Below are 25,966 nucleotides of genomic sequence, written 5' to 3'. Positions count from 1 at the left end.
CCCCACCGCAGCCGAGCAGAGGGGCCTCAGGGGTCAGGGGAGGGCTCTGGGCTGGTGGCATAGGGCAGGCACCGTGTGTGTTTGTGTGTGTGTGTGTGTGTGTGTGTGTGTTTGTGTGCAGAGCAGGCATCCTGGGTGTGTGTGTGTGTGCAAGGCAGATCAGATATCCTGTATATATCCTGTGTGTATGTGTGTGTGTGTAGAGGGCAGACATCCTGTGTGTGTGTGTGTGTGTGTGTGTGTGTGTGCAGAGCAGGCATTCTGGGGGAGTGTGTGTGTGTGCGCAAGGCAGATTAGATATCCTATATATATCCTGTGTGTATGTGTGTGTGTGTAGAGGGTAGGCATCCTGGGTGTGTGTGTGAGTGTGCAGGGCAAGTATCCTGTAAATATCCACTGTGTGTGTGTGTGCGTGCGTGTAGGGCAGGCATCCTGTCTGTGTGTGTGTGTGCAAGGCAGATTAGATATCCTGTATATATCCTGTGTGTATGTGTGTGTGTGTAGAGGGCAGGCATCCTGGGTGTGTGTGTGTGTGTGTGCGTGCGTGCGTGCGTGCGTGTAGAGCAGGCATCCTGTCTGTGTGTGTGTGTGTGCAAGGCAGATTAGATATCCTGTATATATCCTGTGTGTATGTGTGTGTGTGTGTGTGTGTGTGTAGAGGGCAGGCATCCTGGGGGTGTGTGTGTGTGTGTGTGTGTGTGTGTGTGTAGAGGGCAGGCATCCTGGGTGTGTGTGTGCGCGAGTGTGTGCAGGTGTCCCGTGTGTGTGTGTGTGTGTATGTGTGTGTTTGCATCTGGGGCGCTGAGCCCGGAGAAGGGCAGGAGGAGAGGTCCCCCTACCCGGTGCCGGCGGGCGGGGGTGCTCGTGGGGCCTGCCCGGCTTCTGGTTCTTCAGGCCCGACTGCTCCCTGTGCTGAGCTGGGAGCAGCCCCCGCCACCCTGGGTGTGGCTCAAGGCCACACAGAAGAAACCGACACACCAGGGAAAGAATGCAGAGCCAGCCCGAGGGGGCGGGGGCTGAGAACAACAGGAAGTTGGCAGGGGGCGTGTCCCGTTCCCTGGGTGGGGAGCACTGCAGGGCCGAGCTGGGAGGGAGGCACTGGGCCGTTGCCTGGTTGCCTGGCCGTGGAGCCGTGGAGCCTTTTGTTCCTCTGCCGGGAACCCTGAGGTGGGGGGCCGGGCGCCAGGACGGGGTGTGTGTGTGTGCGGTGGGGGGGGGGCCTTCACACTGCCCCTTCAGACTCCTTTGCCCAGAAGGGGAGTCTGGGGCGAGGCTACTCTCCATCCGCCCCCTGAATGAACGAACGGGGGTGGGGCTCCTCCGAGCACCTGCCTGCTGGGGGGTTAGCAGGAGCCTGGCCCCGGGGACCTGCTCATGGGTGCTCAGTAGCCTCCGTGCCCGGCTGGGCCTGTGGGCGCAAAGGGGCCACAGCTGGGGGCCGCCCCTCCTGCAGACGCTGAGGGTCTGGGGAGGAGCCTGGGGGTGTCGCAGAAGCCTGAGCAGGAGGGGACGCTCCCATTTCTCAGCCCACCCTCTCCGGACAGGCCCCAGGCTTGTCCTTGGGGTGGGGTGGGGGGCTCGCTCTCCCGGCCCTGCTCACTTTCCTTTCATCACGGGGGTCCCCGCCCTTCCCTTGGGGTGGGCACCCGAAGCTGTGCTCCCCGGAGACCGTGCTCTGTTTGGGTGGGAGGGGGCGGGCAGGGGGTCCCGGTCAGCCCAGGGGCCCAGAGCAGCGCCCAACATGTGCGGGTGACGCCAGGCACCAGGCCTGCAGGGGCAGCTCTGGGCCACCCTTGGGCCACCCCGGGCCCCTCCGGCTCTGCACACTTCTCTTCGACCTTTGGCAATCCGGGCTGAGACACCGGGACACCGCCATGTCTCCCCCTTTGCAGGGGTGGGGCGCTGCGGGGTCAGGCAGTGCCAGTGAGCTGGGGCCGCATCTGCTTACCCATGCGCACACTCACACACCAGACTCCTATGTGCACACACTCACACCCAGGCACGCCCATGCACACAACCACACACTCCAACATGAACTCGAGCACACACATACACACACACATGCACGCACACATGCACAGCTCCCATGCACATACACCCTCTTACGCGTGCAGTACACACATCCATACATCCATACAAGTTTGCAATTCACACGTGCACATACACACCCATCCATGCACACATACACTCATGTGATACACTCACACACTCTCATATGGGCACACACACACACACACACACACACACACACACACACACACACTCTCGCACAGGTCCACTGGGGACTGAGCATGGCGGGGGAGCCGGACGCAGCTCCTCCTGTGTCTGAAAGCCCCCTCCCTCTCGGGCCTGGGGTCCGGGCGCATTCCCTGTGCGGGCGGGGCGGGGCGGGGCGGCTCTGCCCCCGGGCCTGCTGCGTGTCAGCCTCCTCCGGGTGCCGGCCCACGCCAGTCCCCTCACCCCGGCAGTCTGGGAGGCTGGTGTCAGCCCGCGGTGCCGGTGAGTCAGGGTTCAAAGCTGGGTCTGCCCGGAAGGCACGTTCCTCCCGCGCTCTGTGGGCTGCCGGCTTCTCGCGGGGGGGGGTGGGGGGAGCTGAGACTGAAGGCCTCTGTCGTCGCCGCGTGTCTGCTGGGACCTGGTCCCCGGGCTGCAGCCCTGCTGTGCACGGCGCCCATCAAACAGCCGCGCTTGATCCGGACGGCGCCTGCCCTCGTGCCCGACCCGGCCACTCGCACCCCCAGGCCTGGCAGCGTTGGGGCCACCAGCAAAGACAGCTGCGTGGCTGGCCCTGGGGCCCTGGGCGCTGGGCCCTGGGCGCTGGCTTCCTGTCTTTGTTTTTTTTTTTTTTTTTTTTTTTGCTTTTTGGGTCACACCCAGCGATGCACAGGGGTCACTCCTGGTTCATGCACTCAGGAATCACTCCTGGCGGTGCTCGGGGGACCATATGGGATGCTGGGATTCGAACCCGGGTTGGCCGAGTGCAAGCAAACGCCCTACCCGCTGTGCTATTGCTCCAGCCCCTGGCTTCCTGTCTTTGAAGAGCCGCCCCTTCTCCCATAGAAAGAAGCCTTTCCCTCTGCACGACGAGCCGTCTAGAACCTTCCGGGGCTTTCTGGGGCACGGCGTCTCCAGGATCAGCGCAGGCTACCGTCGTGGTTCCCTGGGCGGGGGCGGGTGGAGAGTGGGCGGGAGGGGGGCATTCAGGGGCCGTGGGTTCGACTGGGGAGTGGATAGCGCGGAGGGCCGGGGCACGTGTGCGCGTGTGACGCCCAAGCCGGATCCCAACACAGGGGGGCCCGGGACCCCCGGCCTGAACTCAGAACTCTCGGGTCAGCGTCTCTGGGGGCAGCAGGAGGCACGCGGCCCTGTGTGGGTGCAGAGGGGAGGTGGCCGGGGGGCTCCAGGGGAAGGGCCCCCCCTCTCTGCGCTGCTGCTTTTCTCGACACTTGAGCTGGGGCAGATAATCCTGGCTGTCCCGGGCTGCGCATCCCGGGTTCGAATGCTGCCGCATCTCCTGCTTTGGAGAGGTGGGGGTGCTGCCTGGCCAGCCCCCCGCCTTCCCCCCTCTTCGAACCCTCCACCACCTGTGCATGCGGGAGGGGCCGTGAACTAGTGCCTGCGTATGCTCATGCCTGTGCGCGCGCTCATACACACACACACACACACACACACACACACACACACACACACACACACACACACACACACAGCACGGCTCCCCGGGCTCCCTCAGAAGGGGGATGTCGGAGAGGGGCGCGGCGTGGCTCTGTCCAGGGGCTCTGTCCAGGGGCTCTGTCCAGGCGGGCGGCAGGCCATGGGGGTCCTGGAGCAACCGTCCGAGCAGAGCGGGGCCGTCGCTGCTTCTCCCAGGGGTGGGGGCCACCCTCCTCTGAGCCCCAGGACACCCCAGGAGGAAACCGAGGCCCAGAGAAGCGGGTTGCTTGTGGGCGGGCTCTCGGCTCCTGAGCTGGCGGGTACCGGAGCCCCCCCCCCGCCCGCTCCGAGCTGCCGGCTTCGGGGGTAACGCTGGGGTGCAGCCCCTGACCGGGCAGCTCGCCCCCCTGGCAGTGGTTCCCATGGCTGCAGGGGCGGGCGGCCGGGCTGAGGGGCAGGGAACAGGTGCTGGCAGGAGGGGCTGTGTGAGCCCCCGGCCCCGCCCGCCTCCCCTCTGCCCTCTGGGCCTATTGACTGGTGAGGGGGTGGAGGCGGCGGGCTGGGATCTCGGGGCTGCCAGGTGGGTCTCAGCCCTTCTCGTCCCACCCCACACGGCCCCACTGGGGTGGTCTCTGGAGTGTCCCCAAGGCCGCCTGGCCGGGCCACAGCCATGACGGGGAGTGCCCAGCCCTGTGTGGCGGCTGACAGTTCCGGGGGCGCCCCCAGCCCTGCCTGGCCCCGAGCTGCATTGGAGACAGACCCCCGCGCCCTGCACACTGGTCCCCGGCTCCCCTCTGACCCGGCACCCACGCGAGGGGCAGGCTCAGAGAGGCACTTCACTCCCCCAAGGTCACACAGCAGGCTTCCAGGTGGGGGAGCTGCAGCCCAGAGGTTTCAGGCACCCCCTGTGTCCTGCATGGCCTGGACTCCAGTGGGGGCGCAGGCCCCCGGCCCACTGGGAGATGGAGAAGCCATGGGTGGGTCTGGCTCCCCCACCCCTCAGCACGCTGTGTCTGGGGCCCCAGGCCCGGGTCAGAGTTCAGCAGCGGTGGCCCCTCTGTTCTGGCCGCAGTGACAGCCTCCCGTGGGGCCTGGGGGGCCCGGGGGAGCCGCATGCAGGAGGGGTGCGTGGCCCAAGCCCCCCCAGCTGCCCCAAGGGCTCTCCCCCCACCTCCTCCAGCCCCCAGCCCCAGCCTGACCTTTGCCCCCCGCCCCCACCCAGGGGAGGTCAGGCCCTCGGGGAGATTCCAGAGCCCGCCTGGCTCCCTGGACAGGACTGTGGGGTCTGTCCTGTGTCAGGCGCACGGCAGCTGGCACCAGTCCCCCTCCCCTGGGCTCTGGGCGACGGGCAGGAAGCTAGCCCGGGGCAGACCCCACACTCCACACGGCCCCTCGCAGAACCCAGCCCTGTCCTCCTCCCCCACACTGGACGCATTCTCCCCCCGACCCCCCAGACCCCGGCCCTGTCCGCCCTGTGTCCACTCTGGACACGTCCCTCCCCCCCGACCCCGGCCCTGTCCTCCTGCACCCATACTGGACACCTCCCCCCACTGCTGACCCTGGCCCTGTACTCCTATACTCACATCAAACACGTCCCCCCCAGACCCCGGCCCTGTCCCCCTGCAGACTCCGCCATGCCTGGCCCTGCAACCCACCGGGGACCGCCCCCTCGGTGCCCTGGGCCGGTCAGTCTGAGAATAGAAACAGCGGACAGGGTGGGCAGGGCAGGGCCCGCAGCAGCTGGTGCGTGGGGCGAGGGCCCTGTCCACTGCCAGCCTCGCCCTCGTGTGCGATCTCCCTGGTCCCGCCCATCCCTCAGCTGTGGAATGACCCTCATGGGCCTGCTGGGCGGGCGGGGGGAGGGCAGTGTGCAGGGTCAGTCTTTGGACTCTGAAGTGTTCCGAGGCCTGGCCGCAGAGCTGGCAGCAGGTGCTGGGTCCTTGGGCGTGCCGGGGTGGGGGGGCCGAGCTCCCGTGGACAGTGGGCGCTGCCCTCTCCCTGGATCCCCTCTGCGCCTGCTGATTCGGCGGGGCGCCTACGCCATCTAGTGGCGGTAGGATGCACGGCACCCACCTGGGCAGAGCGCCCCCCTCCTCGCCCCCACCCCCAGCCCCCAGCGGCCTCCGTGTGCAGGACCCACGCTGTCCTCCTGTCCCCCCGAGCTGCCCCGGGCCCTGCCCTGCCACGAGTGTCTGGGCCGACTCTGGGGATTTGGGTGACGGTCAGAGGAAACCTCTCACTGCACCAGACCTCGGTCGATGGCTTGCCCAGCATGTTGCCTCACCTAAAAGCACAGGCTCCCGGTTCTGGAAGGTTCCACCAGCCCCCCCCCCAAGCCCCGTGGGGTTCTAAGAGGGGCTCTGTTAGCACTCTGCTTTTCTCCCGTGAAGCTTGGGGGGAAACTGAGACCCGGGGTCCGGCTTCAGCTTGTCAGGAGCCGCGGGGGGGTGGGGCGGTCTAGCCGCCTTGGGCAGGGCTGACTGGGGACCGCAGGAGCGGACACTCTGGCCCTCTTCCGCCCGGGGGCGCGGGAAGCAGAGGGCGCATAAGAAACGGTTCCGTTTATTGAGTGGAACGTGGTAGAAAAGTCCATGAGGTGCAGGTGTGGCAGGCTGCGGGGCCGGGGGCATGCAGGTGGGCTCGCTCGGGAGAGGAGGCGGCGCGAGCATGGCCCTGCCAGCCTTCCCCTTCGGCCGAGACCCCCTCCGTCGGGGTCAGCGAGGGGGGGCGGGGGGCTGGCTCCCCCACTGTGGCGATGGCGGAGTCCAGGGACCCTGGCACCGAGGCCCCGGGCCAGGCCCCAGGCGGGCAGCCCTGGCTCAGGCCCACCGAGTCGGCCGGGCGGGTGGGCAGCGGATGGAGCGTGATGGCGCGGGCGGGCGGGCGGCGGCGGGCGAGGGGCATGCTTCCAGGTCCCGCCGGGCTCCAGTCGGCCTGGCCTCCAGAGGAGGCGGAGGGGGGCCCCACGGGGGTCCAGGGGGCTCCGAGAGCTGTGGGCTGGGGCCGTCGTCACATGACGTTCTGGAACAGCTGTAGGGACCTCATGATGTTGTCGTCCTGTGGGGCAGAGGGGAGGGAGAGGAGGGTCAGTGGCCTCCCGGTCCCCGCGCAGGAAGGAGGGGGGTGGGGGGAAGGGCAGCCTGGACAGGGAGTCAGAGGCTGGGCGACAGCGGGGCCGGGAGGGTCCAGCGGCTGACCCTTGGCCCTGGGCTATGGAAGAACCTGCCGGGAGGGGGCGAGGGGGGCGCCACGAGGGGCAGCTGGCAAGCCTAAGAGCAGTGGCCAGGCCCTGGACACCCCCGAGACACAGAGGTCAGCCAGCTGGGTCGAGTGCGGATTCTGGCTTCCTAGTGGACGCCTGCCGTCCTGTGAACTGCCCTTTACCTTCATTTCTGCTGTGTTCGATACGGTCAAGGAATCTTTTCATTTCCTTTCTGACTTCCTCTTTTTTCTTTTTTTTTTTTAATTTTTATTGTACCAATTAATAGATCCTGCTTAAAAATTCAGGCTTGCTTAGATGTATAAAGGTACACAGGTGAGCACCCAGGTATATGTACAGACGCACACACGCATTCGATTATATTATTATCCTCTCCCCCTCCCACTTGATTCACTGTCACTGTCATCCTGTTGCTCATCGATTTGTTCGAGCGGGCACCAGTAACGTCTCGCATTGTGAGACTTATTTGTTACTGTTTTTGGCATATCGAATACGCCACGGGTAGTTTGCCAGGCTCTGCCGTGCGGGCGCGATATTCTCGGTAGCTTGCCGGGCTCTCCGAGAGGGACGGAGGAATCCAACACGAGTCGGCCGAGTGAAAGGTGAACACCCTACCACTGTGTTATCACTCCAGTCCCCCCCACTTGATTAGTAAAATAATACATATTCTATGAAACATTGCCTCAGAAGAGACATCACAGAGAATGTAGACAAAATAACAGAAGCCAAAAACCACATACTTGCACTCAAAAAGAGAGAGAGTGGGGGGAGAGGGAGGGAGAGGGAGCGCATGTGTAGAAAATTATAGCTTTGACTCCATGTCAGGGAAGAGTGTTTGACAGCTATAGGATATGAGATGATTCAAGGGACTAAGTTGTCTGGTTTGCGGGAAAAATATCTGCCTTCCTCTTTGGCCCACCGGTTGTTCAGTGGTGAGTTGTTTCTGCATCTCCGCCAGGCCCCTGCCCTTCCCTCCCCCCTCTTTCTGTTTGTGACTAACTTCAGTTTTCAGCGGATCTTGGCAGAGAGAACAGTGGATATCGCTTCTGGACTCTTGATTTGACGGAGGCCAGGGGTCTGTCTCAGAGAGTCCCAGGTGCACTGGAGGGGAACGTGTACTCGATTTTCCCACTCAGTCCACCTCGTCTATTTCTTCCTTTAAAACTGTGTTGATGTTTATTCTGGCTGGTAGGTATAGCGCTCGAGTCTCTTGATCCTTTAGAAATGCCCACCCCTGTCCCTTATACATTTTTTTTAACTTTGACAGATGTGTTATCTGATTTACAAACGGCCATGCCGGCCTTTTGAAGGGAGTTATTTCCTTGAAATCCTGTTTTCCATCATTGGACTCTGAGCCTGTGTTCACTCTGACTGCCCAAATGTGTCTCTTGCAGGCAGCACAAGGTCCTGTCGTTTTTGCTTTTAGCAGCTTTGGATGTGCAAGTCTTTTATTTCCTTAAGTTTTTCTCAAGGTGTTTAATTCTCTTAGATGCAGTTGTAAATGGGTATACTTTTTGGGTTTTTTTATTTCTTTTTTTCTTTTTATATTGTAAGCGTTCTGCTGTTTATTCAGCCATTGATTAAGCTGACTGAATTGGGCATGACTCCACCTTACTTTTTTTTAATTCAGAATGTTAATTTTACTATTTTATTATTTTTCCCCTCATTTTTTTGATTCACCATGAAATAAATTACAAAGCTTTCATGTTCGAGATTCGGTCATACATTCATCAAACACCCATCCCTTCACCAGTGCACATTTTCCACCACCCAAATCCCCAGTATTCCCTCCCCAACCCCCCTCCCAACCCTTCCCCTGCCTATGTGGCAGACAATTTCCCCCATACTCTCTCTCTACTTAGGTTATATTTGGTATTTCTACACCAGTCTCATCACCACTCAAACCTGCCAAAAAGGCAATGCTAGATGGTTTGTTTTGTATTGCTTGTTATGAATAGAATATAATGTCCAGTAAATTCTGTGTCATTCTCTTCCGGGAGCTTTAGTTTGCAGTCTCTGGGTCTTGGCCTTTGATGAGATCACATGGTACCAGGGGCAGTTTGTGGGTGTGACTACCAAGCTACTGGAAAACTGGGGAGCTGGGGGGAGGAGGCCCAGTCCTGATTCAAGCAGGCTTAGAGATCTCAGTCATGGGTTCCCGCCTACCTCTGTGCCACTGGCCCTACCTGCGTCTTTTGATCTCTTTCAAGACTTACGGGTCTCTGAAATAAGGCCAATAAATGAGCTTATATAGCTGAGCCAGAGGTGATTTGTGGGTGTATCTCCCACATACCTAACCTTTGGCTGTTTAATTTCTTGGTAAACTTGGCCCCAAGTTGTTGGTCTGGCCAAAGGCACAACAGCAACTTGGGTGTATCTGGAAGTCTGAAGGCACCGTCAGGCTGCTGATGCACTCGCCCCGAAGGTACAGGTTGACCTGCTGGTGGCACCGTGCCCCCTTTCCCCCCCTTTATTTCCTACCTCATTGCTTGCATATAGAAATGCAGCAAATTTGTGGTTATATAACCTACCACCTTTTCTACATCAGTTGTTTCTAGTTGATTCCTAGTGGATTATCGGGGGTCATCCTAGCACATGCCAACAGTGATAGTCCTATTTCTTTTTCACTTTGGATCCCTGATTTTTGTGCCTAGTTCCAGAACTCCCAATGCTTTTGTGGCTGTTATTGTTTCTGGGGACATACCTGACTGTATTCAGGGCTTACTCCTGGCTCTGCACTCAGGAATCACTCCTGGCAGTACCCTGGGAACCACATGGGATGCTGGGAATCGAACCCCAGTTGGCCGCGTACAAGGCAAGTGCCCTCCCTGCTGCACTGTCACTGCAGCCCCTGGTCGTCCGTGCTCTACTGAGCAGCAGCAGTGAGTGGGGGTACCCTTGTCTTCGAGGGAGCCTTTCTAGTTTCCACTGCTTAGCACGATGTCAGCTGTGGATCTGTCACCTCCGTCTTTATTGAGGTGTAAGTAGTCAGGTGTCGAATCCATCAAGCTTTCTCTGTTTATTGATGGGATGTTTCTTCCCTTTTGTTGATGTGACACACTGCATCGATTCATTTGCTCACACAGAGTAAATAACGTATGTATGTGTGTGTCCTCTCTTTGATGAATGGAGACGTTACTGGCGCCCGCTCGAGTAAATCCATGAACAACGGGATGACAGTGCTACAGTGATGCGTATGTGCATTCTGGAGGGTCTCCCAGCATTGCCCGGAGGCCTGAGGGACCCTTTTGGGTGCCGTTTGGGGACGGGCGGTGCTGAGGACTGTCGCAGGGCGAGCCAGGTGCCAGGTGAGTTGCCTCATGCTCTGGTCTCTGGCTTGCAAACAGGGGAATGAACCCCCTTGGCCTCGGTCTCTTGGCCCTGACCCTTGGCGGATGCGTCGCTCTGTCCAGGCGTGCTTCTACCGTCCCGTCCAGGCCCTGAGCTGTGTCCAGCGGGGGCAGGGCGATCTGTTCCCACCACTGACGTCCACTGCTAGACTGTGTTTTGGGGGGGCCACACCAGGCAGTGCTCAGGGCTTACTCCCAGTTCTGTGCTCAGGGATCACGCCTGGCGGGGCCCCAGGGGCCACGTGGGGTGTTGGGGAGGAGACCCTTGTAGGCTGCCGGGCGCCTTCCCCCACTGCCCAGTCTGTCCAGCCCCAGCCGTCCACGTCCTGGCCACACGACCATGCTGGCCGCGGGGCGCATGCTGGAGGCTCCTTCCCCTCCTCCTGGCACCGGGACTAACCCGGCCTCCCACAGATGAGGGCCCCAGCTGCCGCCCGGGGCCCTGTCCCTTCGGAAGGACGGGGGTGGAGTTGGGAGGACAATCTCCAAAGGGGGTCGGGGGACCCCATCAGGGTCGGGGCTTTTGTCTGCAGGGGGGGAGGGGGTATTTATTGTGGCTGGTTCCGACCCGCTTTGCTCAGGTTCTCCTTTCCTCCCTCCGAGGCTGCCTTCCCTGCGGGCCCTGAGCACGGCCCAGCCCTCGGGGGTGTCAGCCCTGCCGCGACCCCCCTTCCCTTCCGCTTCCTTAGTGACCCCCCCCCCCCGCCGACGTGCCCTGTTCCCGAGGGTCTCTGTTCCCGCCTGGCTCGTTTCTGTTCTCACTGTGATTTCCGGCCTCCCACTGACCCGAGAGCCCCTCGGTCACTCTCTCCCACCCCCTGGGGGTCACATGCCACGTCTGGGTGGTTCTTGTCCCCTGGTGCCAGCCTGTGACGGTGCCCACGGGCCTTGGTCCCCCCAGGCACATGGCTGTAGGGCAGTTAGCCGCCCCGAAGCTCCCCGTCGCCCCATTCTCTGCCCTTCCTGGCCTCGGCGAGGACGAGGGGAGAGGGGATATGGAGGGGGGTGGCTCTTTGGAGTCCAGGGTGCGGCAGGGGCTCCCGGCCCTCCGTGCTGCCCCCAGGCTTTCATCAGTCATTCATGCCGGGTGCTCTGAGCCCCTTGGGGCAGGCCTGCAGCAGCCACATGGGGGGTGCACCACACCCCGTGGCCCCCAGCCCTTCAGGAGGGGCCCCTGGGCACTGCCAGTGTGGCCCCACCCCCAGGAAGGAACCCCTGTTTCACCGGGCCCTTCTGGAGCTGCTCTGCGGCTCTGCTGCCGTGGGGAATTCCAGGGACACCCCCCACCCCCAGTGACTGAGGGTCACCCCGGCCTCCCTGTCTCTCTCCCTCGGCCCCCGAAATAGAGGCTCCGAGTTGCCCGGAGGCCTCCCCGTACCTCCTGGCAGGACTCGAGAAATTCATCCAGCGTCACGATGCCGTCTTTGTTTTTGTCCATTTTCTGGAAGGGAAACCAGGAAACACTTTGAACAGTCTGGTGACTCGCGTCTGCAAGTCCCTGTCCTCTGACCAGCTTCCCGTGAGGGTCCCCAGCACTGCTCGGGGGTGTGGGGACCAGCTCCGGCGAGCCCTGGGGGGCCAGGCCCGCTCCCTGCCGTGTCAGAGGGGGGGTGGGCAGCCGGTCGGTCAGGCGTGTGCCGGCCCTGAGCCGCGCCCGGGCCGCTCTGCCGCCCACGGACACCTGCGGCCTCGTCCTGGCAGAACCTGGGTCAGAACCAGACGCTGGGCCCCGGGTCCCAGCCCCGTCCTGCTGGCCCCTGACCACTGGCAGGGTGGTGCCCACGGTGAGGCGCTGGAAACCCCCAGGGGACACACCCATCTTGGGCACACTGTGGACACCCCAGTCTCCCGCCCGTGGGGGGGACGCCCCCTCTCTGCCCCGTGCAGCTGCGAGCTGTCCCTCCGCCTCGCGGGCGCCGTGTGCCTCGCGGGGCCAGCCCGGGGCGCCCCTGCTTTCCCGCCTGCCTCCGAGGGGCCGGCCCGGAGGGAGCCCCCCGGTGCCTGGGCCAGGCTGGGGCTGTGCCCAGATGTCTGCCCCCGACCGTGAGTCAGAGCGAACCCACTTCCCAGCCACGTGCCTCGGGACACCTCTGCGCCACCCCTGGGTCTGTCCCCAGCGTCCCCCGCCGTCCGCCTGCTGGCTGTCTCACCCGGACCCTTGTCTGCCGGACAAGCCGCCCGCCCCCCACTGGGCTGTACCTGGAAGAAGACGTCCACGTGCTGCCGGGGCGTGTCCTCCCTGAGCACGGGGTACGTGTACTTGCCCATCATGTCGTAGATGGCCTTGACGATGTCCATCATCTCCTGCGCGGGACAGCACGCCTGAGTGGCCGGGACCCCCTGGCCACTGCGCCGGGGCCTTTCTGCTTGCCCCCCCCCGCGTGACCCCTAACCCCACCCAGCCCTTAGTTCCCTCTGGGGCCCGTGCTCAGGGGCTGCCTGTGTGGGGTCCCCTGCCCACGCCTCCCGCTGTCCCTCCCTCTGCACACACCCCAGGGCCCCTTTCCGCCCGGCCGCCTAGGGGCCAGTGAATAGCTTTAGGCGGGTCCAGACTCCATGGCCCTGCCTGGCCCTGCGCCCCCGGTACGCGATGGCCTGTTCGGGGTCTTTCCCTGGGGTCCTTCCCCTTGGAGGCCAGCACGGAGTGGCCAGGACTCTACTTCCTCAGGCTGGACCTTCCCTACCCTCTCCCCTCCCTCCTCTCCCCTCCCCTCTCTTTCTTCTCTCCCTCCTCTCCCCTCCCCTCTACCCTGTCCTCTCTCCTCCCCTCCTGTCCTCTCTCCCCTGCCCTCTGTGTCCCTCCCTTCTATCTTCTCCCCTCTCTCTCCTCTCTTCTCTCTTCTCCCCCCTTTCTCCTTTCCTCTCCCCTCTCCCCTGCCCACTCTCCTCCTCTCCCCAGCCCTTCCCTGTCCTCTCTGTTCCTTTCCTAAGAGCAAGGATTTAAAAACCATTTGGGGGCAGGGGTGCAGCAGCAGGCGAGAAGATGGGCTTCACTGTCTGAGGCTCCACCCAGGCTCCATCTCTTGACCCCCTTCCCATGGCACTGTCCCCAGAAGACCAGCAGGGGGGTGTAGTGAAGGGTGGAGCAGCTTTGCGTGCAGGGGATGTGGCCCCTCCCAGTGTTCCAATGCCGGCTGCTCTCAGGGGTCCACTGTGTGTGACCGCCAGCGTCCCACCCCTCTGGGGTGAGTTTGGGTTCTGGGGGGTGCCGTGTCGGGGGCGCTCACAGCCCTGAGCTGATGTCCTGCTGCCCTGCGAGTGTGAGCGGGGCCCCCGGGGCCTTCCTGCTCTGTCCTGGCCCCTGCTCGGGGCTCCCGTCTGTGCCGTGAGTCTGCCCCAGGCTCTGCCCAGGCCTTCTGGGCCCACGGGCCGGGCCGGGCCGTGTGTGAGGGTCCGCTGGCACTGGGGTACTGGGGTGGGGGCAGGATGCCAGCGTGCATCAGCCTGTGCCGGCCGGCCCCAGGGCCTGATGGGAAACAGCTGCACCAGGGCAGGAGTCAAGAGCACGTGTGCTGGGAGTGAGCGTGAGGAAACTCAAACAGACTGCCCGGCTACACCCGCACGCCCTCCCTATACCCGCACACAACCTCCCCTACACCCGCACACAACCTCCCCTACACCCGCACACCACCTCTCCTACACCCGCACAGCTCTCCCTACACCCGCACACAACCTCCCCTACACCCACACAGCCCTCCCTACACCCGCACACAACCTCCCCTACACCCGCACACAACCTCCTCTACACCCACACAGCCCTCCCTACACCCGCACACAACCTCCTCTACACCCGCACAGCCCTCCCTACACCCGCACAGCCCTCCATACACCCTCACACAACCTCCTCCACACCCGCACAGCCCTCCCTACATCCACACAGCCCTCCCTACATCCGCAGAGCCATTCCCTACACCTGCACACAACCTCCCCACACCCTCCCCTACACCCGTACACAACCTCCCCTGTACTCACACAAACCTCCCCTACACCCTCCCCTACACCCACACACAACTTCCCCTACACCCTCCCCTATACCCGCACAACCCTCCCCTACACCCGCACAGCCCTCTCTACACCCGCAATGCCCTCCCCTCCCCCACACAGCCGTCCCCTACATGTGCAGAGCTCCACTCCCACTACACCCGCTCGGGCTGTCACACAGATCTGGCTACACCCACACATGCCTGACTGTGACTGCACCGTCTCACCTTGGCCCTCCAGCTACACGTGCACAGACCCTCACGCAGGCCTTCCGGCTACACCTGCACACACCCTTTGTTAATTCTCACACACACCCTCTGTTCAGCCTTGCACAACCCTTTGATCACCCTTACACACCCTCTGTTCACCTCCAAACACATGCTCTGTTCATCCCTGCACACCCCTCTATTCACCCCGCTCACACCCTATGTTCACCCCATTCATACCCTTTGTTCACCCCGTTCATACCCTTTGTTCACCCCTGCTTACACCCTCTGTTCACCCCTGCTTACACCCTCTGTTCACCCCGCTCACACCCTCTGTTCACCCCGTTCATACCCTTTGTTCACCCCTGCTTACACCCTCTGTTCACCCCTGCTTACACCCTCTGTTCACCCCCCCACACCCTCTGTTCACTCCCGCTCACACCCTCTGTTCACTCCCGCTGACACCCTCTGTTCACCCCTGCTTACACCCTCTGTTCACCCCCGCACACAGTCTCCCCTACAGCAGCACATGGCCTCACCTACACGAATACACCCTCCACTACATGTGCACAGCCGCCCTTCCGCTACACCCGCTTGAGTCCTCACACTGATGTCGGGCTACACCCGCACAGGACTGACTAGAACTACACAGTCTCACACGCGCCCTCCAGCTACACTTGCACAGACCCTCGCACAGGCCTTCGGCTACACCTGCACACACCCCCTGTTAATTCTCACACACCCTCTGTTTACCCTCACAAACCCCCTGTTCACACACACCCTCTGTTCACTCCTATACACACCCTCTGCTCACCCTCACACCCTTTGCTCATCCTCACATACCCTCTATCCACCACACACCCTCTGCTCACCCCCCGCACACACCCCTGCTGACACTGGCGCCGCCCCCCCCCCGGGGCTGCCCGCCCTGCCCCTGCCCTGCCCGCCCACCTCCTTGTTGATGTAGCCGTCCTTGTTGATGTCGTACAGGTTGAATGTCCACCGGAGCTTCTCGTGCACGGAGCCACGCAGGAGAGTGGACAGGGCCGTCACGAAGTCCTGGCAGGGACAGACGGAGTCGGGGCCGGGCTCCGCCTCCTCTCCCGCCCCCCCCCCCTGCTGGCGCCCCTGGGTCAGGTCACTGCCCCCGGCCCCCGCTGTCCGACCCTGAGGAAACAAGGCCCCTCTCCCACCATCCCGTGAGGCTGTCGGGGGACACTGGGAAGTGACTCCTGCCGAGCACTGAGCATGGAGCCTGCCGGCCACGGGGTGACCGGGTGCCCGTGAGCTCTGCATCTGCCCTCCGCGCTTGGGGTGGGCTGGCTGCTTCAGGTGGGGGGCTGGTGGGGGGGTTTCCGCTCATCCTGTCCCGGCCCTGCCCGGCCCCGCCGAGACTGCGTACCTCAAACTTGACGGAGCCCGTCTGGGTGGTGTCGAAGGCATGGAAGAGATAGTGGGCGTACGTGCTGGCGTCTGCGGGCAAAGAGGGAGGCGCGTCCCCGGGTGCCCTCACCCACGAGCCGGAGTGGGGCCGACCACAGAGGGAGGCTGGAGCAGCACGGCCCGGCTGGCCCCCGACGGCTCTGCCCAAGGGAGTCACGTTCCGAGTCCTGGCTGGGTCTCGGTGTGACCACGGGTGCCCAACAGCACCTCTGCCCTCTGCCCTGGACACGGGGGGGGGCAGCGCCCGGTGCCAGGCCCGGTGCCCCCCACCCAGAGCAGCGCGGGCGCCCGGCTCACCTCCGTGAGGGAAGAACTGGGCGTAGATCTGCTTGAAGGTGTCCTCGTTCACCGCCCCGCTGGGGCACTCCTGCGGGAAGGGGCGGTCAGCGGGGACACCCACCTTGGGGTGGGGTCCCTGAGGGCTCCTCCCGAGAATGCATCTGGGGTGGGGGGTCCCCGCTCCGCCCGCCCGTCATCCCTCCCGGTGGGGAACCTCCAACCCTCCGCCTCCAGGGATGGATGCTTCCTTTCAGGGCAGTGAGGAGGGGGGAGAGGAGGGAGCAGCCTGGAGAGGGGGGGTGGGGGGTCTCGGGGGTCTCAGGGGGGCGGGACTCACGTTCTTGAAGCCGCGGTAGAGCACCTGCAGCTCCCTCTTGGTGAAGTTGGTCTGCGCCTCCAGCTGCTCCAGCCCCTCGGGCCGGTGGCAGACCACGGCCATCTCCAGCTCGTCCTCTGTCTTATCTGCGGGCGGAGACGGGGCCCCTCGACAGCGGCTCTCGGGGCTCGGGGTCCCCCAGTCCCCCCCGGGACGGCCCTGGATTTCCCGAGCGGAGGGACGAATGAATGCCCCATCCCCCTCCACCAACGGGCTTGATGCTCGGGGCGGAGGCCGCTCGGCCCGGCTGGACCCTGAGCCGGGTGCACTGTCGGGGACACGCCACGCCACGCCGCTCGCGGGGCCCAGACCACGCGGGGCACAGGGCCCACGGGGCACGGGACAGGGACCCCACTCGACACTGTCATCTTACACGGGTCAGCCCGGCCCTCCCACAAGGCCCCACCCTGATCCACTAAGTGGGGTGCGGGCGGTTCCGAGAGCCTCTTCCGGGAGCCCCGCAGAGTCTTTGGTGGGACTTGAACCAGGGACACACAACGGGCAGCAGACCCTGGCCGACCTAGAGACTGCGTGACCGGAAATGGGACCCCGGGGAGAGGCATCCAGGCGGGCTGCCTGGCAGTGGTGGCCCGTGTGACTGTGTGTGGGGGCAGAGGCAGGGCTCTGTGTTGTGGAGGGGGGGCGGGGTCCTGGCTGGTGTGGCCCCGGGTCAGGGCCCGCTCTATCCCCAGGGCCCCCCACTGCGGTCACTCTGCCTTCGGAGACTGGGGTCTCTGGTCCCCAGGAACCATTAGGGTCACTTGGTGGGTGCGGGGGTCTCTGTCAGGGAGGGACCCCGGAGAGAGGGGAGCACTTGGCCACTAGTCCCAGGGATCACTGCCTTGGTGCAGGACGGAGGTGCCCCCACCCAGCCCCACGGCCAGTTCCCAGCCAGCCCGTCCCTGACTCCGGGAACTGGGGGTCCCAAACACTCCTTTTGGAAGGGGCGTGACCTCGCGTGCCCCTGCTGGCCGTTTCCGTCTTGGCGAGACCCCCTCAGCTCTCCTGGGGGGCAGGGGAGGCAGCGGGATGCCTGACCTGGGCCCTCTCACCCGTGTGCGCCTCCGGGACCCGCCCGCCCTCCCTCCTTCCCTCCCTCCTTCCCTCCCTCCCTCCCTCTCTCCCTCCCTCCCTCCTTCCCTTCTTCCCTCCCTCTCTCCCTCCCTCCCTCCCTCCCTCCCTCCCTTCACGCTCCATCTCAGGAACCGTCTCCCTCACTCCCTGGCCGGGAGCCGCCCTCACTACCAGGAGCTGAGACCCTCAGCAGGGGGACCCGTGGAGCCGCCCCGGGTCGGGCTCTTTCGTCCCCTCTAACCACCAGGCTGTATGGCCGCGGGAGAGGGTCCCGGCAGGGCGGGGGTGGCTCCGAGCAGCCTTCTGGAGGGAGAAACGCAGTGGCGTCTTGATGCCGAGTCTGTCCTAGCTGGAACCCCGTCTCAGTCAGCCTGAGGCAGCTGTATGGAACGTTCCGGAACCACCACGGGTGGGTGGGGGAGCCCTGTCCTGCTCCTGGCTCCTCTGTGAGCCCCCCGAGGTGTGCGTCCCTCCGTCCGTCTGCCCCCGGGGGGTGTCCTCCCCCAGCCTTCCCTCCCTTCCACCTCTCACGGGCCGGAAGTCAGGGGGCAGCGACCAGGGGATGCCCGCAGCGCGCACTGCGCCCCTCCAGTGCCCGCCCCGTGCCCGCGGCTTGCCTGGGTCCTAGGAAAGGGGAGCGGGCCCGGCTCCCCAAGGAGGAACCTCGTGCCTGCACCCCGCCTTCCCTCCACCCGTGTGGGGAGCAGCCCCCCGAGGCCAGACGCTGCTTGTGGTTGTTTCTGTTATCAACGATACTGTCAAGCCTCTCGTGAGGCTGAGTTCAGAGGCCAAAGGTCAGCAGTGGCAGGACACTGCAGGGGTGGGGGGGTGGGTGCCAGAGGGCTGAATTTGATGCTTCTCGTATTCGCGGACTTTGGGTCTGGGGGCAGCCGTGGTCAGCGCAGTCCTGACCTGTCCACACTCCACATGGCCACTCGTGCTGACTGAGTCGGGGACGGGAGGACTGAGCACCGCCCGGGGGCGCGCGGCACTGGCTGTCGGCTCCAGAGCCCCTCACGGGCCACATGCCACCCGCCCGTCGGGGCGTCCGGCACCGGAAATGCCCCACGCAGCCCTGTCTGAGGCCGGGCGGGCCAGAGGCTGTGCGAGCTGCCGTGGGCAGGCCGGAGTCTGGGTGGCCCCGAGGCGTCTCCTGTTAGAAGTTAGAACCACCACGGCCGACAGCCCGGGACTGACAGCTGGCTCCCGGCCCGCCTCTGCAGCCCCTCAGTGCGGGCGGGTCTTCCCGGCTCCAAACCGTGCCTGCGGTTCTTCAAACCTGGCCGCCGACACTCAGGGGGAAGCCGGTGCAGGTCGTTCTCTCGTTCTCGCCAGGCAGCTCTGTGTGTGTGTGTGTGTGTGTGTGTGTGTGTGTGTATGTGTGTGTAAGCAGAGGGGAAGGGGTGGTGTGTGTGTGTGTGCATGCACATGTGTATGTAAGCACAGAGGGGAAGGAGTGTGTGTCTGTGTCTGTGTATATGCTCATATGTGTGTGTGGGGGGGGTGTGTGTAAGCAGAGGGGAAGGGGTGTGTGTGTGTGTGTGTGTGTGAGAGAGAGAGAGCACAGAGGGAAAGGGGTGTGTGCGCACATGTGTTTGCATGTGTGCATGTGCATGTGTGTGTGTGTGTGTGTGTTGGCGGTGTCCTCCTGGCCCCCAGCGTCCGTCCACTCCTCCACCACCTGCCTTACACCGTGCAGCCTCAGACTGAGCACTGGGCGGCGAGTCATAGGGAAGCGCCATAAAACGCCAAGGGACAGAGCAGGAGGGAGGGAGCCCGGCCCGGGGAGGCAGCGGGCCCTGCACACCCCGCGTGTCTCGCTGCCCGGGAGGCCAGTGTCCCTGGGAGCGTTTACCTCTCTGATACTGGTAATACCACCAGGCGATGTCTAGGAGAGAGTAAGAAGACATTTAACCAGATCCGTCCGGCGGCGGCAAGCAGGAGCGCGCTCTCATTCTCCGTGGGGCCGCGTGCTGGGTGGGGTGGGGGTGACCGGGCCCCTGTCCAGCGTCCAGCGCAGCCCAGCCGGCGGGTTCCCCCAGGGGAGAACAGCCGGAGCCGAGGGGTGGGGGCAGCCGGCAGTGCCCGCGGCTCCCAGCAGGGGGCGCCCGAGCAGGCCCGCAGCCATGCAGCCATGCAGCCGAGAGATGGGATGGCATGGACAGGGTGCACGGTGCCATGGCCCGGGATGAGGCGCCCCGCCCCCCAAACGGCCAGAGAGGAAGTGCCCGCCCCGGCCCGTCCGTGCTGGCCTGGCCCCTGCCCGCCCACTCCTCTCCCCCAGGAATGAGACCGGTCTCAGGCGGGGACGGGCAGCATGGCAGGACAGGGGAGAAGGTGCAGGGCGCGGTGGAGCCCGGGGGTCTGGGGCTGTGCCAGGGTCTGCCCGAGGCCCACGGCAGGAAGGCGTGGACACAGCCCGCGTGGGGGCAGGAGATGGGCCCGCAGTAGGTGCTCGGGGCCTGAGTCGGGGGGCGGGGGTGACTCCCTTTGCCTGAGACTGCTTAGGCGGTGACGGTGCCCATGGCTCAGGGGGGCGTCCAGAGTGCCCAGGATGGGAGTGGAGGGTCAGGACCCCCTCTCGGCGCGACGAAGCAGGCCACACTGCCCACTCCCCAGCCTTCCTCCACCAGAGCGGCCGGCACCAGGGGTCACTCCTGCCAGAGCTCAGGGAACCAGAGGGTCTGGGGTGGACCCAGGGCTGATCGCGTGCCTTCTCCCCGTACAGCTCCCTCTCTCTCTCCCTCCCTCTCCCTTTCTCTCCCTTTCTCTCTCTCTCCCTCTCTCCTTCTCTCTCTCCCCCCTCTCTCTCTCCACCTCTTTCTCCTTCTCTCCTTTACTTCCCTCTCTCCCTCTTCCCTCTTTCTCTCCCTCTCTCCCACTATCTCCCTCTCTCTCTTTCCCTCTCTCTCCCTCTCTCACCCTCCACCTCAAATGTCTTTTTTTTTGGAGTGTGTTTTCATAATTTGTCTTCTTTTAAAAAATTTTATTGAATCACCATGAGATAGTTACAAGCCTTCATGTTTGGGTTACAATCTCACAATGATCAAACACCCATCCCTCCCCCAGTGCACATTCCCCACCACCAGTATCCCCAGTATACTCCCCCTTTCCCACCCTCCCCCTGCCTCCATGGCAGACAATATTCCCCATACTCTCTCTCTACTTTAGGCATTATGCCTTGCAACACAGACACTGAGAGGTCATCTTGTTTGGTCCATTATCTACTTTCGGTACGCATCTCCCATCCCGACTGGTTCCTCCAGCCATCATTTTCTTAGTGATCCCTTCTCTATTCCATCTGCCTTCTCCCCTCCGCTCATGCAGCAGGCTTCCAGCTATGGGGCAATCCCCCTGGCCCCTGTATCTACCGTCCTTGGGTGTCCGTCTCATGTCATGTTATTTTATATCCCACAGATGAGTGCCGTCCTTCTGTGTCTGTCCCTCTCTCTCTGACTCACTTCACATAGCCATTTTCTCTCTCCCCTTTCTGATCCGTCCGGGGTGAAGATCCTTGTCGGCGGCGAGGGCAGACTTGTGTGTCCCCCTAACTTCTCTGTGGGGCCCCCGTTCTTATAAGCCGGGCTGGGCGCTGAGTCCAGCGTGGACTCCGGTGAGCCTGACCCGATACAGGCTCTCCCGATGCTCCGGACATTCCCCCTCCCCCCACCCACCCCCCGCCGCCGTCTCCAGGCAGTAAAACTCCGCTCGTGTTCTGCTTCAAGGGCTGGACCTCCTCCTCCTGAAGCCCCTAGCCCCCTTTAAGTGTTTGGGTTTGCCCCCCTCTCAGTCCGGGGGGACCCCCAGCCTGTCTCTGGGCAGCTCGGCTTCTGTCGGGGGGGGGGGAGCCGGGGAGGGGGTCTCTGGCCGGCCTCTCCAGACAAAGGTGTGCTGGAGCGTGGCTTTGTAGCGGGTGTCTGGGGGGGATGTCCAGAGCAAGGCTGGGGGGGCTGTGCAAGTTCTCGCAGGGAGAGGGGAGGTGGTCAGGGGAACACCCGCACGCACAAAGCCCGTCATCTCGCCCTGTGTGCCATGGGCCTGAGCAGCACGCCAACGCCCTCGGGGCCATATGGCCGGCCCAGCTGGGCCCAGCTCAGGTGAGCCCCAGGCCCCTGAGCACTGCTGGGAGGGCACCCCCTGGAACTGTCAGGGGCCAGGGAGATGGCTCAGTGGTCAGAGAAGTGCATCGGCAGGGGTGTAGTTCTGTCCTGCATCATCAGGGCCAGCCTGAGTGCTGCTGGGAGGGCCCTGGTACTCCCCAGCCCAGACAGCCCTCAGCACATGTCGCCGAGCCCGAGCCGGTGACCCAGGACCCCTGCGCGCTGCTGGGAGCCCCCCTACAGCCACCGTCAGATGAGTAATACAAGTGGCTGGCAGGTGATGGCCTGAGCCGATTCTGGGGCCGTGACAGTAGCGGAGGGTGCCGGGGACACCAGGCCTCTCGGTCCATCCCAGCGGGGAGGAAGGGGAAGCCCCCAATGCACGTTTCAGGGCCAGGAGAAGGCCGCGTCCCTGGGGGGCCCTGGAGCCCCCACTGTCCATGGCCCGTTCATGGCCGCACCTCATTCCCGCCCGGCTGGGGGCTTGGCTGGGAGCGGCAGGGCATGGGCTGTGTTGACGGAGGCAGAAACTCCCGGTTTGGGGGCCAGCGCTTACTCCTGGCTCTGTGCTCAGGGCTTGCTCATGGCTCTGTGCTCAGGCCACTCCTGGCAGTGCTCAGGGTTTCTACTCCTGGCTCTGTGCTCAGGGATCACTCCTGGCTCTGTGCTCAGTGATCACTCCTGGCTCTGTGCTCAGGGATCACTCCTGGCAGTGCTCAGGGATCACTCCTGGCTCTATGCTCAGGGATCACTCCTGGCAGTGCTCAGTGATCACTCCTGGAAGTGCTCAGGGATCTCTCCTGGCTCTGTGCTCAGGGATCACTCCTGGCAGTGCTCAGGGATCACTCCTGGCTCTGTGCTCAGTGATCACTCCTGGCAGTGCTCAGGGATCACTCCTGGCTCTGTGCTCAGGGATCACTCCTGGCAGTGCTCAGGGATCACTCCTGGCTCTGTGCTCAGTGATCACTCCTGGCGGTGATCAGGGTTTTCTCCTGGCTCCGTGCTTAGGGATCACTCCTGGTGGTACTGGGGGGCTCAGTGGGATGCTGGTAGGATGCTGGGGATTGAACCCGGGGCGGCCACACACACAGCAAAGCCCTCCCGCTGGCCCCGGCCCTCCCTGGCTGCTTTTGCCCCCGAGAGCCCAGTCACCTGTTTGTCTTTCTTTGATCTCACTCATTTCACCCCTGCATGAAGCCGTGTGATGCTCCATTGTGTGTGGAGCTCACGCTCTCTCTCCCCCTCACTCCCCAGGCTGGCCCGGGAGCCTCAAACCCGGGTGTCTGTGCCGCCGTGGCCGCTCAGCTCTCTGCAGGGTGCCCGCCAGTGGGTGCAGAGTTGCTGGACCCCGGGCAGTCCTACTTTAATTTTTTTTTATGGATAGTATTTTTTTGCTTTTTGGGTCACACCCGTGATGCACAAGAGTTACTCCTGGCTCTGCACTCAGGAATTACTCCTGGCGGTGCTCAGGGGACCATATGGGATGCTGGGAATCGAACCCGGGTTGGCTGCGTGCAAGGCAAACGCCCTCCCCGCTGTGCTATCGCTCCAGCCCCTTTATGGACAGTTTTGCTCTTTTCTTCCTTCCGACACCTGGTGGCACTCAGGGCTCACCCCTGCAGGCTCTGTGTCAGGGCTCACCCCTGCAGGCTCTGTGCTCAGGGCTCACCCCTGCAGGCTCTGTGCTCAGGGCTCACCCCTGCAGGCTCTGTGTCAGGGCTCACCCCTGGCAGCGCAGGGGGCAGAGAATGACCCTATGCGGTGCCCAGGATTGAACTGGGGCCGGCCACGAGTCAAGCACGTGCCTGGCTGTACCCGCCCTGCGTGCTACGGTCCAGCCTCTGGACGCTCTCTGTCCATAAATCACTGTCCCTTTTCCTCCGTGCCCGGACGCCCCGCAGTGAACAACTCCTGATCTCTCCCGGGGTCTGGGCCCCTCTGCCCAGTGTCAGGCGCAGTCCCAGTGCAGTTCTGACGCGCGTTTCCCAGGGAGGCCCCACTGCACAGCAGAGAGGACACGGTGGGCCCCTCCCACAGACAGGGAGAGCCGGAGAGGGGGGACCGAGGGGTCCCGGGCCTCTCCGCTCTGCCCCTCTCTGCCTCCGTGCCCGCCGCGTGGCAAAGCAGAGCCCCTGTCGTCCCCGCTGGCTCTCACCTGGACAGGCCTGTGCCCTGCCGCCCGCAGCCCGAGGGGTCTCCTGGCTCCCCCCCGCTCGGGTCCCAGCGTTTTTTTTATTTTGCCCCCAGCACCCAGGCCCCAGGGCGCCCCCTCCAAGCCCCGGCTGCTGGAAAAGCAATTTCCCGCCGTGGCGCGTGGCTGGCTCTGAATATTTCATCAGGGGCCCTCCCGCGTGGAGCGCGCCGGGCCCGTTATTAAGGCCCCACTCCCGGCACTGTCACTTGCCCGTGGGATTGTTCATTCATTTCCAGCCGCGGTTTAATATCGCAACAGCTAATGGGGAGATGCTGATAATTTGTAAAACGGGTCAGTTCTGAGTCTGCTGGAGGCGCTCGGGGCCCAGGCCTGACGTGGGGGCGGCTGTGGGCTCCCGGGGCGGGGGGGGGCAGGGGGTGGGGGCTGGCCTGGACCCCCTGCTCATTAGAAGGCACGAGCCCGGGGCGCTCCCGAGAGCTGGGAGCCGAGAGAGGTGTTAGTTACCCCGTCTGGGGCGGGGCCGGGATGCTCAGGGGCTCGGGGTTGGGGTGGGGGCTGCTGAGCAGGCAGGGGGCCCAGCTCTGTGCCCCCCACGCCCTGGTCCTCCAAGCGCTCAGCTGTGCCCGCCCCCCACCCCAGTACGGCTGCATGTGGACCCAGAGCTAGAGAAGAAAGATGGAGCCTGGGTTTGCTTGTGTCGGGTGTTGGTAAGAGTGCAGGGGACCCCCGGTCCACCACCCCCCGACCGCAGAGGGTTCCCTGAACCCAGCCCAGGTGACCCCTGAGAGAGCACTGAGTTGGGAGTAAGTGCTGAGCACTTCCAGGTGTCGCCCAAAGCCCACCCTCACCTCCTCCCCAGAGAAGGGTGCACGTGGGAGCGACAGGCGGGAGGCTGCACCCGCCCTGGACCCCCCCGGGGGCTGGGGGTCAGCCCACGTGGGCGCAGGCTCTGCGGGGGCCGGCGGCCAGAGGCTGTCTTGGAGCCCCTTTCCTCCCCACCCCGGGGCCCTCAGGAGGGGCGCGCTCTCCAGAGCCCGCCCCCACGCCAGCGCCTGCCCTGTGCGCAGGAGTAAAGCCAAGACGGGCTCCCTGTGGTCAGTTGTGGCCCACCTGGTCCCCTTGCTCAGCTGGGGTCACATCACACACACACACACACACACACACACACACACACACACAGAGGAAGTGGGCGCCCAGTGGCCCCAGGGATCTGCAGACACAGCCCTGGACAGGTGTGAGATGGGGCGGGGGGCGGGGGCTGGATTTACTTTTGTTTTGGCGCCCCCTGATGGGGAACAGTTGGGGGGACAGTTGGGGAGCCGTGGGCAGCCCCCCCCCCCCGCCCCTCTCCTGGAAACAGGACCCCGTCCTTGAAAGCGCCGCCTCAGAGCGCAGCCTGGCCCCCTTGGGACCCCCCAGACCCGCGTCTGGCCCCACCGTCTCCTCACAGGCGAGAGAGACGAGCCCTTGGTGGCTCCGTGGGAGGCTTGTCTCCGACTTATTAAAAATGCATGAATTTTTTTTTTACCTTAAGACAGGATGGCCGTATTATTCAAAATTGTAAGCCAGGATGTATTATCTATTATTAATTTATTTTTAATAGACATCTTTCTTATAGATTAGCATTCTAATTACTTCGGAAAAAGTGGGTTGCGGCAAGGCACGGCTTCCAATTAAAATTGTCCTGAAGATAAATTGAGGTCCCGCCTGCCGGCGTCCCGGCTGCCCCCCCTTGCGAGTCTGCACTGTCGCCCCAGGGGGCCTGCTCGGGACTCTCCTGGGTGTCGGGGGTCTCCCCGTCTCCCCAGGAAGGAGTGGGGGTGCTTCCAACAGAGCCTCCTGCTGGGCACTAAGCAGGCACCCACCTCTGGCTGCCCTTCCCAGGGCCCCTAACTCTTGACCTCCCGGTGTCGCCCCCGCCCCCACCCTGGGAAAGATGAAGTGTGTGCCGTGGAACTCCCACACGATGCACCCAGGCTGTGCGGCATCCATGCGACGTGGCACCTCAGCTGTGTATCTCTCACGTGACGTGGTGCCCAGCCTGCACTAGACCTAGGCTGGGTGGCACCCACGTGACGTGGCACCTGGTCTGTGTGGTACCCACGTGTTGTGGCACCCGGTCTGTGTG

General features: G+C 63.6%; 1 protein-coding gene across 4 annotated transcripts in view; it reads right to left on the bottom strand.

Annotated features, from left to right (window-relative positions):
- Nucleotides 1-6,200: 6,200 nt before the first annotated feature.
- The window catches only part of KCNIP1 (potassium voltage-gated channel interacting protein 1), a 126,862-nt gene continuing 107,096 nt past the window's right edge, over nucleotides 6,201-25,966 (bottom strand). For 2 of the 4 annotated variants that reach the window (XM_055127631.1, XM_004611472.2), the window contains exons 2-9: nucleotides 19,439-19,471; nucleotides 16,471-16,595; nucleotides 16,152-16,221; nucleotides 15,814-15,884; nucleotides 15,363-15,470; nucleotides 12,424-12,528; nucleotides 11,603-11,665; nucleotides 6,201-6,711 (exon numbers count right to left, since the gene is read on the bottom strand). In XM_055127631.1, coding sequence (XP_054983606.1) covers nucleotides 6,664-6,711; nucleotides 11,603-11,665; nucleotides 12,424-12,528; nucleotides 15,363-15,470; nucleotides 15,814-15,884; nucleotides 16,152-16,221; nucleotides 16,471-16,595; nucleotides 19,439-19,471 — 623 coding nt within the window. In that variant the 3' untranslated portion in view covers nucleotides 6,201-6,663. The remainder of the gene's footprint in view (nucleotides 6,712-11,602; nucleotides 11,666-12,423; nucleotides 12,529-15,362; nucleotides 15,471-15,813; nucleotides 15,885-16,151; nucleotides 16,222-16,470; nucleotides 16,596-19,438; nucleotides 19,472-25,966) is intronic. The other 2 variants (XM_004611473.2, XM_004611474.2) reach the window with 1 other exon arrangement.

The sequence above is a fragment of the Sorex araneus genome, chromosome 2 (assembly GCF_027595985.1).
Source record: "Sorex araneus isolate mSorAra2 chromosome 2, mSorAra2.pri, whole genome shotgun sequence".
Lineage (NCBI taxonomy): Eukaryota > Metazoa > Chordata > Mammalia > Eulipotyphla > Soricidae > Sorex > Sorex araneus.
This window is presented reverse-complemented; position numbering and strand designations above follow the sequence as displayed.